At 40.4% G+C, this 15,035-nt stretch overlaps 1 protein-coding gene across 1 annotated transcript in view; it reads right to left on the bottom strand.

Annotated features, from left to right (window-relative positions):
* Positions 1 to 15,035, bottom strand: part of LOC121925980 — a 31,538-nt gene that overhangs the window by 1,106 nt on the left and 15,397 nt on the right. Inside the window, exons 3-6 of the mRNA XM_042458537.1 lie at positions 10,751 to 10,844; positions 4,765 to 4,883; positions 2,969 to 3,111; positions 2,517 to 2,714 (exon numbers count right to left, since the gene is read on the bottom strand). Coding sequence (XP_042314471.1) covers positions 2,517 to 2,714; positions 2,969 to 3,111; positions 4,765 to 4,883; positions 10,751 to 10,844 — 554 coding nt within the window. The remainder of the gene's footprint in view (positions 1 to 2,516; positions 2,715 to 2,968; positions 3,112 to 4,764; positions 4,884 to 10,750; positions 10,845 to 15,035) is intronic.

Genomic DNA, 15,035 nt, shown 5'->3' with positions numbered 1-15,035 from the left:
TCCAGTTTTGCTTCCCTGTGCCTGAAAGAAATTTGCTAGGGATTTTTCTCTCTCTCTGGCTGCTACCAGATTGCAGAAATAAAGCAGTTTGGCATCACTTTAACTTCCATGGCTCAGTGCTATTGAATTCTGGGATTTATATTCTGGTGGAGCATCAGAGCTCTCTGGCAGAAAAGGCTAAATATCTCTGAAATCTACAGATCTCAGAATTCCATCACACTGAATCATGGCAGTTAAAGTGGTGCCAAACTGCTATTTTTCTGCAGTGTGGCATCACCCAAGTGTGTGTGCAGGTCCTATTTTTTGTTGCAGCAACCACAACATTCACTTCTAGAAAGAGCAAAGGGAAGTGTCGGTACAGTGAGATTAAGTGTAACTGCGTACAACATGTGAAGTTAGACTTTAAAAAGAAACAAACAAACCAGTCATAAACCTTTTCTTGGCAAGCTACAAAGCACAGGATAGATTTTCTCTTTGCAGGTGCACTGTATCCCTGTTGATGTTTTTAACTCCTACCATCTTACTCTCCACTTTGCCCAGTCAGAGACAGGATATATGCATGAATATAATCAGTTTCTTAGCTACTTTTCAGTACTATCACCTTCCCAGAGAATCTTACAGCATTACAAAATGAAGCCTACATATTATTAAAATGGTAATAAATATAAAGATTGCTTCTGAGTGGGACAGTTCCTTCTGAGAAAATTGTGATGCTACCCACTGCACTCAAGATTGCATCAACAAACTCAGGTACCCAGGAGTGTAGGGGAGGTGAAATCTGGGCATTACCCTGCCACATAAAAATTCTCTGTCCCCAGATTAAATATTCCTTCACTCCTCAAATTTCCAACACTGCAATAAATTAAAACTTCAGTTAAGAATTTAGAAATACAGTTTAGGAAGCGAAACTAAAATGGAAGGCAAAGTCATCAAGAGCATGTGAACATGGCGTATATGAGTTCTGGGTGTGAATGATTTTTAATGTCTCACTCTGCATTATCACATTAGCGGACAAACGGGATTTAAACGAGAGTTAAACTACAGAAAACTAGGAAATGCCGTGTGATAAACTTCAGGTATTTCCTTATTTTCTCTAGTTTAATTCTTGTTTAAATCCTGTTTGCCCACTAGTCTGGGCAGACTCTCTGCAATGCTAGAAATTTGGGAACTGAATGAAAATTTCAAGAAGGGACAAATTGTTATTTTGAGATGGAATGCCCTTATTTTGTCCCCACCCTGATAATCCCTTGTATATACCCAATCACACCTCCAGGGTCCCACCCCAGACAATGTTCCTGTCCATACATATTGGAGATAATTCAGGCATCACATCTCCAGGTGCAGCCCTGCCTTTAGTTAGAGCAATGGGGAGCAGAAGTATTTCACTTGCTTTTCTTCCTTAGACTATCTATCCTCTAATGGATAGTGGAGGATAGAGCTGTATATGATACTTATTTTATCCTATTTCTCTAAATTGACCAGCTGTCCTCAGACCCAGAAGTAATATTCAACTGGCAGTCAACACTGCTTCTGTATGTGAAAAAGGAGAGGGGAGGCCAACTTTATTTGACCTCAGCCAAAAAACAAGCAAGCAAGTGTTCATCTCTTTGCTAATTAAAGTGGGAATGTGAATGGAGCATTTTCACTCCTCCTTTCTTGTGTGCTTCCTGATTTTGTTCAATTGGGAAACCTCTGAGGTCTTTATCACACTATACTGTTACAGACTATGGCAACATCCTGTGGAATTCTGGGATTTGTAGTTTAGTGAGGTACAAGAGCTCTCTGGCTGGGAATTTTGAATATCTCTTCCTAAATGGCAAATCCCAGAATCCCGTAGGATGTTGCCCTGGCCATTAAAGTGGAATATAGCACTATAATAGAATAGTGTGATGAGGTGATAGTTAATTATAGCTTCCTGGTTCAGATGACACAAGAAATAATGATTATTTAGAGACTTCCTCATAGCCCAGGGCAGAGAGAGGAGTGGAATAGGTGTGACATGGCAAATAGTTTGGAAATTACTTGTCTATGTGGTCCCAGCCAGTTGAGACTATGGCACTGATTATTTCTAATAAGTGCTTCGTGTCACCCCCACTACTGCTTTGCAAATACAAATAGTAGCTAGGATCCTGCATAGGAGAGTTAGCTGTGACGAGATTGGTATGATCCACCTCCCAATCTGAGCTGCTAAAAGCCCACAGTAAAAGCCAGGCAGCTGCACCACTTGAAGGAGTTCTGTGGCACTGGCAAAAGTGGTGCTAAAGAATGATGGGTCCAGCCCTTTTCCATCTGTGGTGCAACAAACAGAAGGGACCCTGCAAAATGCATTTGTCTGGTGCAGCTAAGAGGGTCTTTGTGATTGTGGCAAAGGTGCCATGATTGTAAATGTAAATGCCAAAACTTACAAGGTCGTATGTCTAGTTTGTAAATTGTAAATAATGAACAGGGTGCCAATCAATGTTTTCCTAGGAACACATTACAATCTAATCACACTGCAACACTCCACAAGAACTTACAGTTTTCTGTAGTTTTCTTGAAACTCACAGGGGTTTCTTTTGAGCATGAGAGATTCTAGTGGAGTGCATTTCAGGGTTGACAATCCATCCAAAGTCTCAATGTTGTTCTCATCAAGGGCCAGATGGCAAATCTCAGGTATTTTTGGCAACTGTCTGAAGGACGTAAAATGATTTTTGCTGAGTTTCAGTTCTTTGCATCTGTAAAATGTATGAACAGGTGTGCTATCAAACATTATATACAGAGGGACAACAAAAGAAATCACAGCTTTGAACAATGAAGGATTTTAAGCCTTGAGAAACACAGGAACAAGTCCTGATTGTTGCTTGCAACCGTGCATGTGAATATATGGAATTTATAGACCATTGCAACATACCATGTACTTCATACTATTGCTATTAAGATAGCTAAATCTTCAAAGGTAATGGCAATTAAAAAAAGAAAGAAATATTACCTTGGCAAGCATATGGCACTTAGATCTGTCAATGAGTTGTCCAACAGCCAAAGCCTTTTCACTCGGATTAATCGACGGAGAATCCTTTTACAATTTTCTAACTGGTACATGTCTCCCAAATCTTGATATGAAAGATTTAAATTCTAGTACAGGTGGAAAAGATTCATTTGTTAAATTTATCTTTAATCAGTTGTGATTCTTTGGACACAAAAGTCTTTTATTTCACAAATTAGAACAAAGGTTTACAAGGGGGGGGGAGAGAAATTTCAGCATGGTGGCAATAGATTTTTATTGGGCAAATGGCATGAGAAAATAGTATAAAAGTGCCCCCTCCCTGTAAACATTTAAATAGACCAGAGGTACATTACTGTCTCTACCATTTCATCTTATTTCACCCTTAGATTTCTTGTGGCACAAAACTCTCCTTTGTTGTTTTGTGCCTTCAAGTCATTTCTGACTTATGGCGACACTAAGATGAACTTGTCATGGGATTTCTTGGCAGAATTTGTTCAGAGGGGTTTTTCCTTTGCATCCTTGTGAGGCTGAGAAAGTGTGACTTGCCTAATGTCAGCCTGTAGGTTTCCATGGCTGAGCAGAAATTACAAATCCCTGGTCGCCCAGGGTTCTAGAACAATACTCAAACCACAATACCACACTGACTCTTTGCTACTAAACAAAACGGCCAACCTCTTGTATGATGTGGAGGTTTACTGTGAACTGTTCTGGGTTTTCTAGATTGATTTTCTATTATATCTGACTGAAAATGAATTAGGGTGTCAAATGTGACCCAAGCAAGCTAAACCTGGCTGCCATAACCTTTGGCAGAATTTTTTGATTACTTGCCATTGCGTAAAAACCTAGTTTATTGTTGTTGTTTGAAAAATTACATATCAAACTGACTAAAGAAAAGATACACTGGTGACAAGAGATTTTTCCCTTCCAGCGTTGCTGGATGATTTGCGATAGAGTGATTTGAAGAAATCTAGAAGTGACTCTATTTTTGAGTACCACACCTGTTCACTATCTATCTGATCCCAGGGAGCAACTGGACCCAATCAGGAAAGTGAAGGACAAGATCTGTGAAACTGGATTGTTATAAAATGAATCCAATATAAGGTTTGGATGTACTGATGAACTCATGCCACACACCAAATTGATCGTTAAGTCATGAGAAGACTGACAATTGTTTCCTTAATAGGTAATACATATTTTCTATCTGTTGTAAGTATATCAAGGCCTGTCTCTAAAAAAAACCAAGTTAGCACCAAGTCATCTTTGCTTGGGAGACATAGACATGATGACTGAAGTTTCCCTGCATTACCTTATTTATTACTTTATCTGGAAAGGGTGTATGAGTCCAAGGCTGCTGCCACAGTGCAGAATTAAAGCAGTTTGACACCACTTTAACTGTTATGACTCCATCCTATGCAATCCTGAGATTTGTTGTTTGTTGTGGCACCAGAGCTCTCTGACAGAGAATGCTAAATATCTCACAAAACTACAAACCCCATAATTCCATAGCACTGAGCCATGGCAGTTAAAATAATGGCAACCTGCATTTTAATTCTTAGTGTAGATGTGGCACTCTTTTGACTGCAGTTATGGTGATGATGGAAGTGATGTTCAACCCTTTTTCTCATCACCATATTCTGGATTAAACCTGCTTTTCTTGCAGCTGCTTCAGTTCTCCGGTGGTGAAAACCCATCTGTTTCCTCCACAGCTGCAGCTAAGAACAAACACAAAATGGCTGAATAGCTTTGTTCTTTAACATTCCCAGCACAAAGCAAGTTCTTACCACACAGTTTTCCCAGTCCTCCTGTAGCCTTTTCTCCCATTTCTCTTTCTCTGTCACATGTTTCCTTGCAAACAGAGTGTGATGTTCTCCTCTGAGAAAACGCTCTTCTTCAGAAGGACCTGTTCAGATAGACCCATTGGGGGATTACATTGCTGCTTGTATAATTTAAGAGCATAAGAAGAGCCATATTGGATCAGACCAAAGGCTCACCTGAACAGCTATTGACATAGGTCTTTATCACATGGAGCCTTACCATTAGCAAAAGGTTCCTGAAGCATTCCTGAAACACGAAGATGGGATAGCTAGTCATATTTCTTAATCATCATTGAGGCGTCTCGCTTCTCTCCTGTTGTCAAAGCATTCGCGGAGCAGCCAGATTTTGAATAACGGGAACTTCCATTATTTAAGAAATGGCTGCTCCGCGAACATTTTGACAATGGGAGAGAAGTGAGACACCTCAATGACGATTAAGAAGTGCAACTGGCTATCCCACCTTCGCATTTTAGGAACGCTCTAGGAACCTTTTGCTGGCATTTTAGCAATGGTAAGCGCCTCCGTGTGAAAGAGTCCATAGTGGGCTATCAGTTGGCATAGTGAACAATTAGTTGTCCAAGGGAAGTGCACAGGCAGGGAGCACCCTCCCATTCACCCCAGTGCTGGATACAAGAAAAGAGGTAGAATGGATTTCAAAACTGAAATCTTTGGTCCCTAGAGGCCTAAATAAGGACTTTGTACATTTTCTCAGACTTATTTGAAGGTCTGTTTTCTTTCAGGCTAGATGTATTGAAATAATACTGAAAGTTAACTAGAACCTCCTCCACCCCCCTTTGCTCCCAAGCATGCAATGACATTAAATAGAAACACCACTCTGGCCCAGTGGCATCTAGGGTTGGTATCACCCTGTGTGGTAACTCATGGTGTCACCCCCCAACCTCCTCCCATACCACACCTATACAGAATCCTTAGTAATGTTTCTTGTACTCATGTTACTCATAAATCATAATTCTGGTATATCATTGAATGTCATGGCAATAAACATAAATAACTAGCCCAATTAAAATTATACTATTAAATTACAATATCATATGCACAGAATAAGTGTGTTTACATATACGCAATTCCATGTGATTAAAGTGAAAATTTGGTAAAATGTGATGCTTAAAAAGTATTAATTTTTTTTAAATTAAAAGTTACCTTTTGAAATCTGAAAAAAAAAAACAAAAAAAAACCCTGGGACCTCTGCTTTTCCCTCCCCACTCACACAATCTCTTCAGCATTTTAAAGAGATACAGGCAAATGCCACAGCCTGTTTCTGCCAAAATACAGAAGTTTGAGGAGAAGGGGTGTTACGCCATCCCCCAACACTTAAGGTATCATCTGGTGTGGTCCACATACCCTGCAACCCCTAGTGACGCCACTGTTCTGGCCTTAGTAAACATGTTCCTTCTTCTCATCCAGTAAATGGTGTGAGTGTTTAAACTCCATAAATTTCTGAAATCACATTGCAGACAGGTGTGGAACTGTAGGTACTGCACAAATGTAGCAAAGATTTCATATATTGGAAAATTATGCTATTTTTGTTATGCAATTATGTGTTTCCTTTTATGATTCTACATAGCCCCTGAAGAAGGTTTTTGAGAGCATATTTGGGCCACAATACATTAAGCTTTTTATTAATAAATCACTCAATTATTGAACACCTTGAGATATCTGTTTTCTGCTAGAAGTATATATCCACCATGGCTACTAGCCACTGACAGTCCTGTCCTCCATAATTTTGTCTAGTCCCCTTTAAACATATTCAAGTTGGTGGCTAATACTACATCTTGTGGAACTCTATGCTATGTTAAAAAGTTGTTCCTGTTATCTGTTCCAAATTGCTCACCATTAAACTTCAGTGACTAACCCTGGGTTCCAGTATTATGAAAAAGGGAGAAAATTAATATGACCTGTTTAATCAATAATATTTACTCAGTAATGCCAAGGAAGAAAGAATCTGGAGAATACTACTGTATTTAGTCACTGCAGCAAGAATTGAAATTGCAAAAAATTGGAAAAAATAGAGTAATCAAACATCGATAATTGGCTACAAAGAGTCCATGAGATGAAAATGATGGATAAATTATCCTATGAGATCAGAAATAAAAATATGGTACAATATGAAAAGGACTGGCTTCCAATGCTGGATTACTGGAACATTAAGTGGGGAATTAATAAAGATCTGTTTAAAAATTAATTGAAAATTGATAGTAGTTTGTAGTACAAAGCAAACTATAGAAACTCTTTACTCTATACCAAACTATAAGAAGGAAGACTGTTGTATCAATGTACCGTACCGTATTGTACCACATCTTGATTTCGCTTGGCAACGTGTGCGCTGGTTTTCACCAGTGAAATATTGGAAGGTACGGGATAGCTAATGGTGAAGAGTGTTGGGACTGAAAATCCAACAACATTGGATTCCCTTCTGATAGTGTAAAGTTATATTTCATTAGGAGTAAGCTCCATAGAGTTTAGTAGGATGTATTTGTCTGCACTAAATTGCAGCACGTGAGAACAACAACAGTTGACTGTTGAGTGCTTTTATAATAATATATTTCTTAATTTCTTAGAATGTGGGTGGGATAGGGGATGGATTCTTCTGCATAATCTTTCTTACAGTGATTATTTCCCTTCAATAGCAAATAGAATATCCATTGGAGAATTAAATCTCAGGAAAGTTAAAACTAGCAAGACAGATCACTGTTTGCATATTGGAAAAGACCACATTAAAAAGGGAAATTTGGAGGACTGCATTGTTAAGATAATGTCTTGGCCATAATGCATTGCTTTCAAGATAGCTCTTGGGGATGATCAGATGGTTGCCAAGAAAACAAATTGGTATTGTTTCAACTGATTCTCATTCCAAATTACTACTTATCTCTGTTGCCAGGGTCTGATTGTTTTGTTCCATTGTGTTCTCTGATTTCTTCATACTTCATGATTGTGGGGACAGTAGTAAACATTAGCTGCAAGCCTGTTCACAGTTAAGCTGCTTAGCTAATACTGAAGATGAGGAAATGTTTTTAGTTGATTCAGCAGCTGCTGTTTAACAACTAATCAATTAACTAGCCACTTAACATTAAATACATTTTTTCCACTATGAAAACTCCAATATAGGCATCTTTTCATGATGCTGAAAAAAGAGTGCATGTGTGTGTGTGTGTTGTTGTTGTTGTTGTTGTTGTTGTTGTGTGCCTTCAAGTCATTTCCAACTTATGGCGATCCTAAGGCAAACCTATCATGGGGGTTTCTTGGCAAGAATTGAGGTTTCCATTACCCTCCCCTGAGGCTGCCAGAATATGACTTACCCAAGGTCAGCCAGTGGGCTTCATGGCTGAGCTGGGAATCAAACCCTGATCTCCATAGCCATAAGCCAACACTTCAGCCACACACATATATACAGTATGGGGGAGGAGGAAAGCCAGGCAGAGCACTAGTTCTCTACCTTCTTTCACAAGATAGAAAATCCCAGCCTTCTGGTGTAAATTGGGCCAAGTTCACAAGAAAGATCTAGACTAGATTATAAACTAGGGGTGCAAAAAATGTTTCTGGACTTAGTATAAAGGTAGTCTAATGTACAGTATATTGCAAAAGTCCAGCCTTGAGGCATGCTCTACCATCTTTATGTTCTCCAATTCTAGATAGGAACAAGTTGGAATAACAGCTGAAGCTGATTATAAGCACTCCTGACCATCACGTCTATCTCGTCTGTCACTTAGATTGATGGATCCAGGAGCACCCCCAAGCTGTGAACACGGTTTTTCAGGAGGAATGTAACCAGGACTGGTTGACACATCTCCAAACCCAGGTTTAAGAAGTAATGTTCAAGAACACATCTACTTCTTTAACTGAAGTAAACATGTACAGCTTTTAAAATAACAGCCTAGGCTTACCTAGTTTTAGTTTAGAGGTATATACTTATCTGATATTTTTTTGGGGGTGGGAATAGGATGTTTTCCCCAATATGACAGAGACCGTCACTATATTTGCACCCATTGACTATGACTACAACTGTTTCTTTGTTTCCTGGAAACATGACACTCCCTGGCAGCCAATAGCTCAAGTACCAGCCCATGTGTGTAGACTGTTGGGTGGTCCATGGAATGGCACTGGTCCATGGGCCATCACTTTCAGTGTCAATGAGCTTGGGCTAATTAGTTAATGGGTTAGATGGAGATGAATTTAGGATAGAGTGAAGTGCAATGTTGCGCAGGTGGCTACATTTCTACCTCCTTCAGATTTCTCAATAATTTTTCTGTATGATGATTTACTATGCAAAAGGATCTTGTAGCACTTTTGGAACTTAGGGGCAAAACAGATTGCACTGATAGAGTGGCTCCACTCCACCCTTGGGAGTGCTGGATCAGGCCCACAGCAACCACATGTCACAGCTCCGATCCAGTGCTTTGCCAGCCCAAAAAGGGCTGGCAAAATGCTGCTCCTAGTTAAAGCAGTGAAAAGCCACCTTTGCAGCGGCAGCTTTTAGGAGTTTCTTTGGTGCGGTATTTCTAAATGTTGCACCAAAAATATGCTCTTTTGCTGCCCACTGTACAGTCATGTGTGTGGAATGATGCCAGCATCAGGGCATGCAGCATGCTGATGCCATGCTCCCACTGTGCCCTGGGGCCAGTATTAAATGCTGGTCTGTTTAGTCCCTTACTGAAAGAAAGAAGTTGGTAGCAAGAGCTTCCATAGATTTGAGCCTATTTCCTCATGCATATATGAGGAAGTCAGCTGTTTAAAAGAGATGCTAGTTCCCCTACCTGCATCATTACATGAGGCCATTTATGGAAAAGGTGGGGGGAAATAGCAACCAGAAGTTGGTGGCCATTTGGTGGAGTACCATACCAGATTGTGAGTTTTGCACTCTAATACAGTTTGTTCCTTCAACCTAAAACTTTTCATCAGCATCCTCCTCTCCAAAAGTCAACTGAAAGAACTGTAGCAGATGCACATTTTTAATACTGAACAAAATTCACTTCCAACGGCCTGCAAAATCAAATTAGCACATCCTTCCCTCAAGGTTTCCCAATAGAATTAACTCACTCAACCAGGTTAAACCAATGGAGTTGATATAGGGTAGACTGCCTGATCTCATCAGTCAATAGTGGTGGAAATACTCTATCTTGGGTCCCTCAACTGCTACTGTCTACAAATCTTGACTTGAAACAATGTCTTCATAGTCTCAAAAATCAGCAACATGAAGGCAGTATTGATTCATGGATAGTTCTGGGACACTCACAGTCTGACAGTTTCCAGAAAATCACTTACATTGTACACAGCAGAGATGTGAATCTCTTCTTCAGAAACTATGTTCAAGAACTAATAACAGATGAATCCAGTCCTAAGGGCTGCTACATTATTGTGAACAGTACATGCAATCATAAAACTATATCTGAAATGTATCAGCTAAGACTCCAAGTATGGGATACATGATACAATAAATGGTATGTGTGTGGGGGGGGGGGGAGATATATACCTTTGCCTTCTGTTGTTAGTGGCAAGAGGGTTCAAAATGTTTTGCTTACTTATGCTAGGCTTATCAAAACTGCTTGGTCCATTTCACATGTGCATTTTGTTAATTTTGGATAAAAAATTGCTGAAACGTATTGAATATGTTTGAGACCCTAACTCTACACTTTCTATGTTATTTCTGCTACTGGTACAAAATATTATGTTAAAGAAGCAACACCCAGGGACACACCTACTTCATTAACTGAGTCAATCTCCAAGATATCTCATTGTGTGTATGCAAACATTCCAAAATCAACAACAACAACAACAACAACAACAACAACAATAATAATAATAATAATAATAATAATAATAATAATAATAATAATAATCTGACATAAAAACACTTCTGGTCCCAAGCATTTTTGATAAGGGATACTCAGTCTGTATTGGCTTTCATAGAGGTTACAAACTAGATATATTTCTATACCTTCTCTCACTCGAGGGCAGTGGATCTGACTCCCTTGAACGTCATGTTCTTGTAATTCATGCCAGGTGAGATACTTGAAAGAATCTGATGGAAGCTTGAAAGGAGAGAAGGAAAATAAATACAATTCCTCTTCTGCAAGATATAATTTAACTAGTAGAAAAATGCCAGACACTCTTTAGTTTGAATTTTATTTTTGCTTTATTACCAAAAAATGGACATATTCTGTTTTTCACAACATTTGGTTTCCTAAAAATGGAAACAATTTAGCTCTAAATATTTATCATGGATGCAGTCCAGATGGAAGCACATGCAACAACCAGACTTGTTGGTACCTGAGATGAGATATTTTCATTATTTATATTGGCCACTTTAACGATTTCCTAGTAGGAGGTATCTCACATGAAGATACCAGGAGAGGTAGGCTAGACATTTGGGCTGGTACTACAGTACTAACTGTTGTAAAAGTAATGATTTCAGCAACCTCAAATATATGTAGAGACATACATAACTTTAGAAGTGAGCCTGTGATGGCTGCACATTCACTGCACCTTGAGCTTTCAGGATACTTTTTCATAGAATCATAGAATTGTAGAGTTGGAAGAGACCACAAGGGCCATCCAGTCCAACCCCCTGCCATGCAGGAACTCTCAATCAAAGCATCCCTGACAGATGGCCATCCAGCCTCTGTTTAAAGACCTCTAAGGAAGGAGACTCCACTACACTTCGAAGGAGTTTGTTCCACTGTCGAACAGCCCTTACTGTCAGGAAGTTCCTCCTAATGTTGAGGTGGAATCTCTTTCCCTGGAGCTTGCATCCATTGTTCCGGGTCCTGTTCTCTGGAGCAGCAGAAAACAAGCTTGCTCCCTCTTCAATATGACATCCCTTCAAATATTTAAACAGGGCTATCATATCACCTCTTAACCTTCTCTTCTCCAGGCTAAACATCCCCAGCTGACTAAGTCATTCCTCACAGGGCATGGTTTCCAGACCCTTCACCAGTTTAGGTGCCCTCCTTTGGACATGCTCCAGTTTCTCAATGTCCTTTCTGAATTGTAGTGCCCAGAACTGGACACAATATTCCAGGTGGGGGATGACGAAAGCAGAATATAGTGGCACTATTACTTCCCTTGATCTAGACACTATACTTTTATTGATGCAACCTAAAGTTGCATTGGCCTTTTTAGCTGCCACGTCGCACTGTTGACTCATGTTCAACTTGTGGTCTACTTGGACTTCCAGATCCCTTTCACATGGAGTCTCATTCAGCCAGGTGTCCTCCATCCTATATCTGTGCATTTCATTTTTCTGCCCTAAGTGCAGCACCTTACATTTCTCCATGTTGAATTTCATTTTGTTAGTTTTGGCCCAGCTTTCTAGTCTATTCAGGTCAATTTTGAATTTTGATCCTGTCCTCTGGGGGTATTAGCTATTCCTCCTAATTTGGTGTCATTTGCAAATTTGATAAGTATGCCTCCAATTCGGTCATTCAAGTCATTGATAAAGATGTTGAATAGCACTGGACCCAGGATAGAAGTCTGTGAGACCCCATTGGTCACTTCTCTCCAGGATGAAAACTGAGTTCATGGGAAACCAAGCCAGGCTTTGTATCAGCTATGAAGGCACATCCCTCAACCTCAGAAAAAGATTGTGCACAATGATAATTGACTGGGTCTTCTGTGACTTCACAGGTTATATTCTCCCTTTTGCATTGTGCTGGCACTTTTGTTAATCATAAAAACTGCTTCCTTTTTAATTTATCTCTGTTTTTCTCTAAGTGCAACTCCTCTTAAGTTACAAATACAGATATTTTAAAAATAGCTGAAAATGAATTTTTAAAAGCAGAGAGTTGAAAGCAAGAAGAGGAAGTGGCAATCTCTCTATAATACTTATATTCAGATTCATGGCCTGCAGAATACTACACAGATCTGAAGGGCTTTGTAGAACAGTAAATAAAGTTTCAAGCAAAGACAGACAAAGTGCAGCCCTGTGCAACTGTAGCCACCCTAAATGCTTTGACCCTCCCAAGAACAAGATACATTTGCCTCCAAAATGGAGTTATGTGACACTAGATGCCTCCCAGTGTGTAATTCTCCATTTAACCTTTTCCACCAGTATTCATAAGACCAAAATTGATGTGTTCCCTCCTCAAAATGTTCATGTCCGGTTTTGAAAAATCAGGTGTTTTTAAAATATTTTTTAGTGATATGTGTGGCTTTTGAAGGCTCAGAGTAGTGATGGAAGTTGTTCACCTTGGTCTAAAGCCAAGGAGAACAGAAATGGTATTTCATATTCCAATAAGTAGATGGCTTATGAAATCATAAAAGGGTGGGTAAGGGATCCATGTAGGTCAATTACATGAAGAATACATTTTAATCTGCTGATCTAAAAGGATCTTGTAGTGCCTTTGAGACTAACACCTGTTAGCCTCAAAGATACTAAAGATCCCTTTGCACACTGATCCAGACTAACACAGCAATTTCTTTCATATACTACTACTACTACTACTACTAATCTCTCTCTGGCTTTGCTTTGCGAACGAAGATTCAGGAAGACGCATCCCGTGCTTTGTACAAGCACGTTGGTGACTAAAAAGGCCAATCCAGGACAAACAGGTCCAGTTGCAGAAAGCACAGCGGAAAGTCTCTTTGAGTGATGTTTCTGGGTTGCAGTTCTTTCTGCGTTGTCGTTTCTATTCAAGACTCATTCGCCGTGAGCTTTCAAAAAAGGCTGCAGCATCATGGGTAGTGTGTCTCCATGACTCCCGATGCAAGGCCAGGGCGGACCATTGTTGGTGATCAGTTTTGCCAAGCCTGAGATGTTGTTTCAGGGAGTCCTTGTATCTCTTCTTTGGGGCGCCCCTCTTACGCTGACCCGTGGCGAGTTCATCATAGAATACTATTTTGGGGAGGCGATGGTCCTTCATCCTAGAAATGTGTCCTGCCCAGCACAGCTGCGTCCTCAATAGCATGGCCTCAATGCTGGTGATCCCTGCTTGCTCAAGGTCAGCAACATTTGTCACATAGTCAGTCCGGTGTATATTTAGAACTGTGTGTGAACAGCACTGATGAAAGCGTTCAAGGAGTTGTAGGTGTTGGTGATAGGTGACCCATGTTTCAGACCCATAGAGGAGAATAGACAGTACAATGGCTCTATACACACTGATTTTTATGCTTCGCCTCAAGTGTTTGTTACTCCAGACTCTTTTGTGAAGCCTTCCGAATGCACTATATGCCTTTGCCAGTCTGTGATCGATTTCTTTATCAATCTTGGCATCTGAGGAGATGATGCTTCCCAGGTAGGTGAACTGCTGGACGGACCTAAGCACAGATGTGCCTACAGTGATGTGGGGATGGTAGTGTTCTTCCTGAGGCTGGTAGAGAACTTCTGTTTTCTTCAGACTGACTTCCAGCCCAAAGAGGTCTGCAGCTGTTGCAAAACAAGATGTTAGGCACTGCAGAGCTGCTTCCGTATGGGCAACAAGGGCAGCATCGTCAGCGAAAAGCAGATCATGGACTAGATAGTTTAGAGTCTTAGTGCGGACCCTCAGGCAGCTTAAGTTAAACAGGCTACCATCAGTACGGTAGCGTATATAAATGCCGTCTTCCTCTTTGAGATCTGCATAGCCCTTTGGAGCATCATGCTGAAGAAGATTGTAAATAGAGTTGGAGCGAGAACACAACCTTGTTTCACACCATTAGTTATTAGAAAGGGCTCCGAGAGAGCATCGCCATATCTGACTTGACCTTGCTGGCCTTCATGTAGCAGGATGATCATTTTGAGGAATGGGGGGGGGGGGGGGGGCATCCTAATCGTTCCAGGATCTGCCACAGACCTTTTCTACTCACAGTGTCGAAGGCTTTGGTGAGGTCAACAAATGTTACATAGAGTCCTTTGTTCTGCTCTCTACATTTCTCTTGCAGTTGTCTAAGGGCAAATACCATGTCTGTAGTGCTCCTATTAGCTCTAAAGCCGCACTGGCTTTCAGGAAGAAGTTCTTCTGCAATAGCACGGACTAATCTGTTCAGCAGTATCCTTGCAAGGATTTTTCCAGTAATGGAGAGCAGTGTTATACCTCGGTAGTTTGAGCAATCTAATTTTGCTCCTTTTTTCTTGTACAGTGATGATGACTGCATCTCGGAGATCTCATGGCAGCTCGCCTTTTTCCCAGCAACTCACAAGGAGTTTGTGGAGTTTAGCATGGAGTACATGACCTCCATGTTTCCAAGCTTCAGGTGGAATTCCATCAATCCCGGCAGCCTTGCCATTTTTCATCTGCTGTATGGCC

Source organism: Sceloporus undulatus, chromosome 3, assembly GCF_019175285.1.
Source record: "Sceloporus undulatus isolate JIND9_A2432 ecotype Alabama chromosome 3, SceUnd_v1.1, whole genome shotgun sequence".
Taxonomy (NCBI): Eukaryota; Metazoa; Chordata; class Lepidosauria; order Squamata; family Phrynosomatidae; genus Sceloporus; species Sceloporus undulatus.
This window is presented reverse-complemented; position numbering and strand designations above follow the sequence as displayed.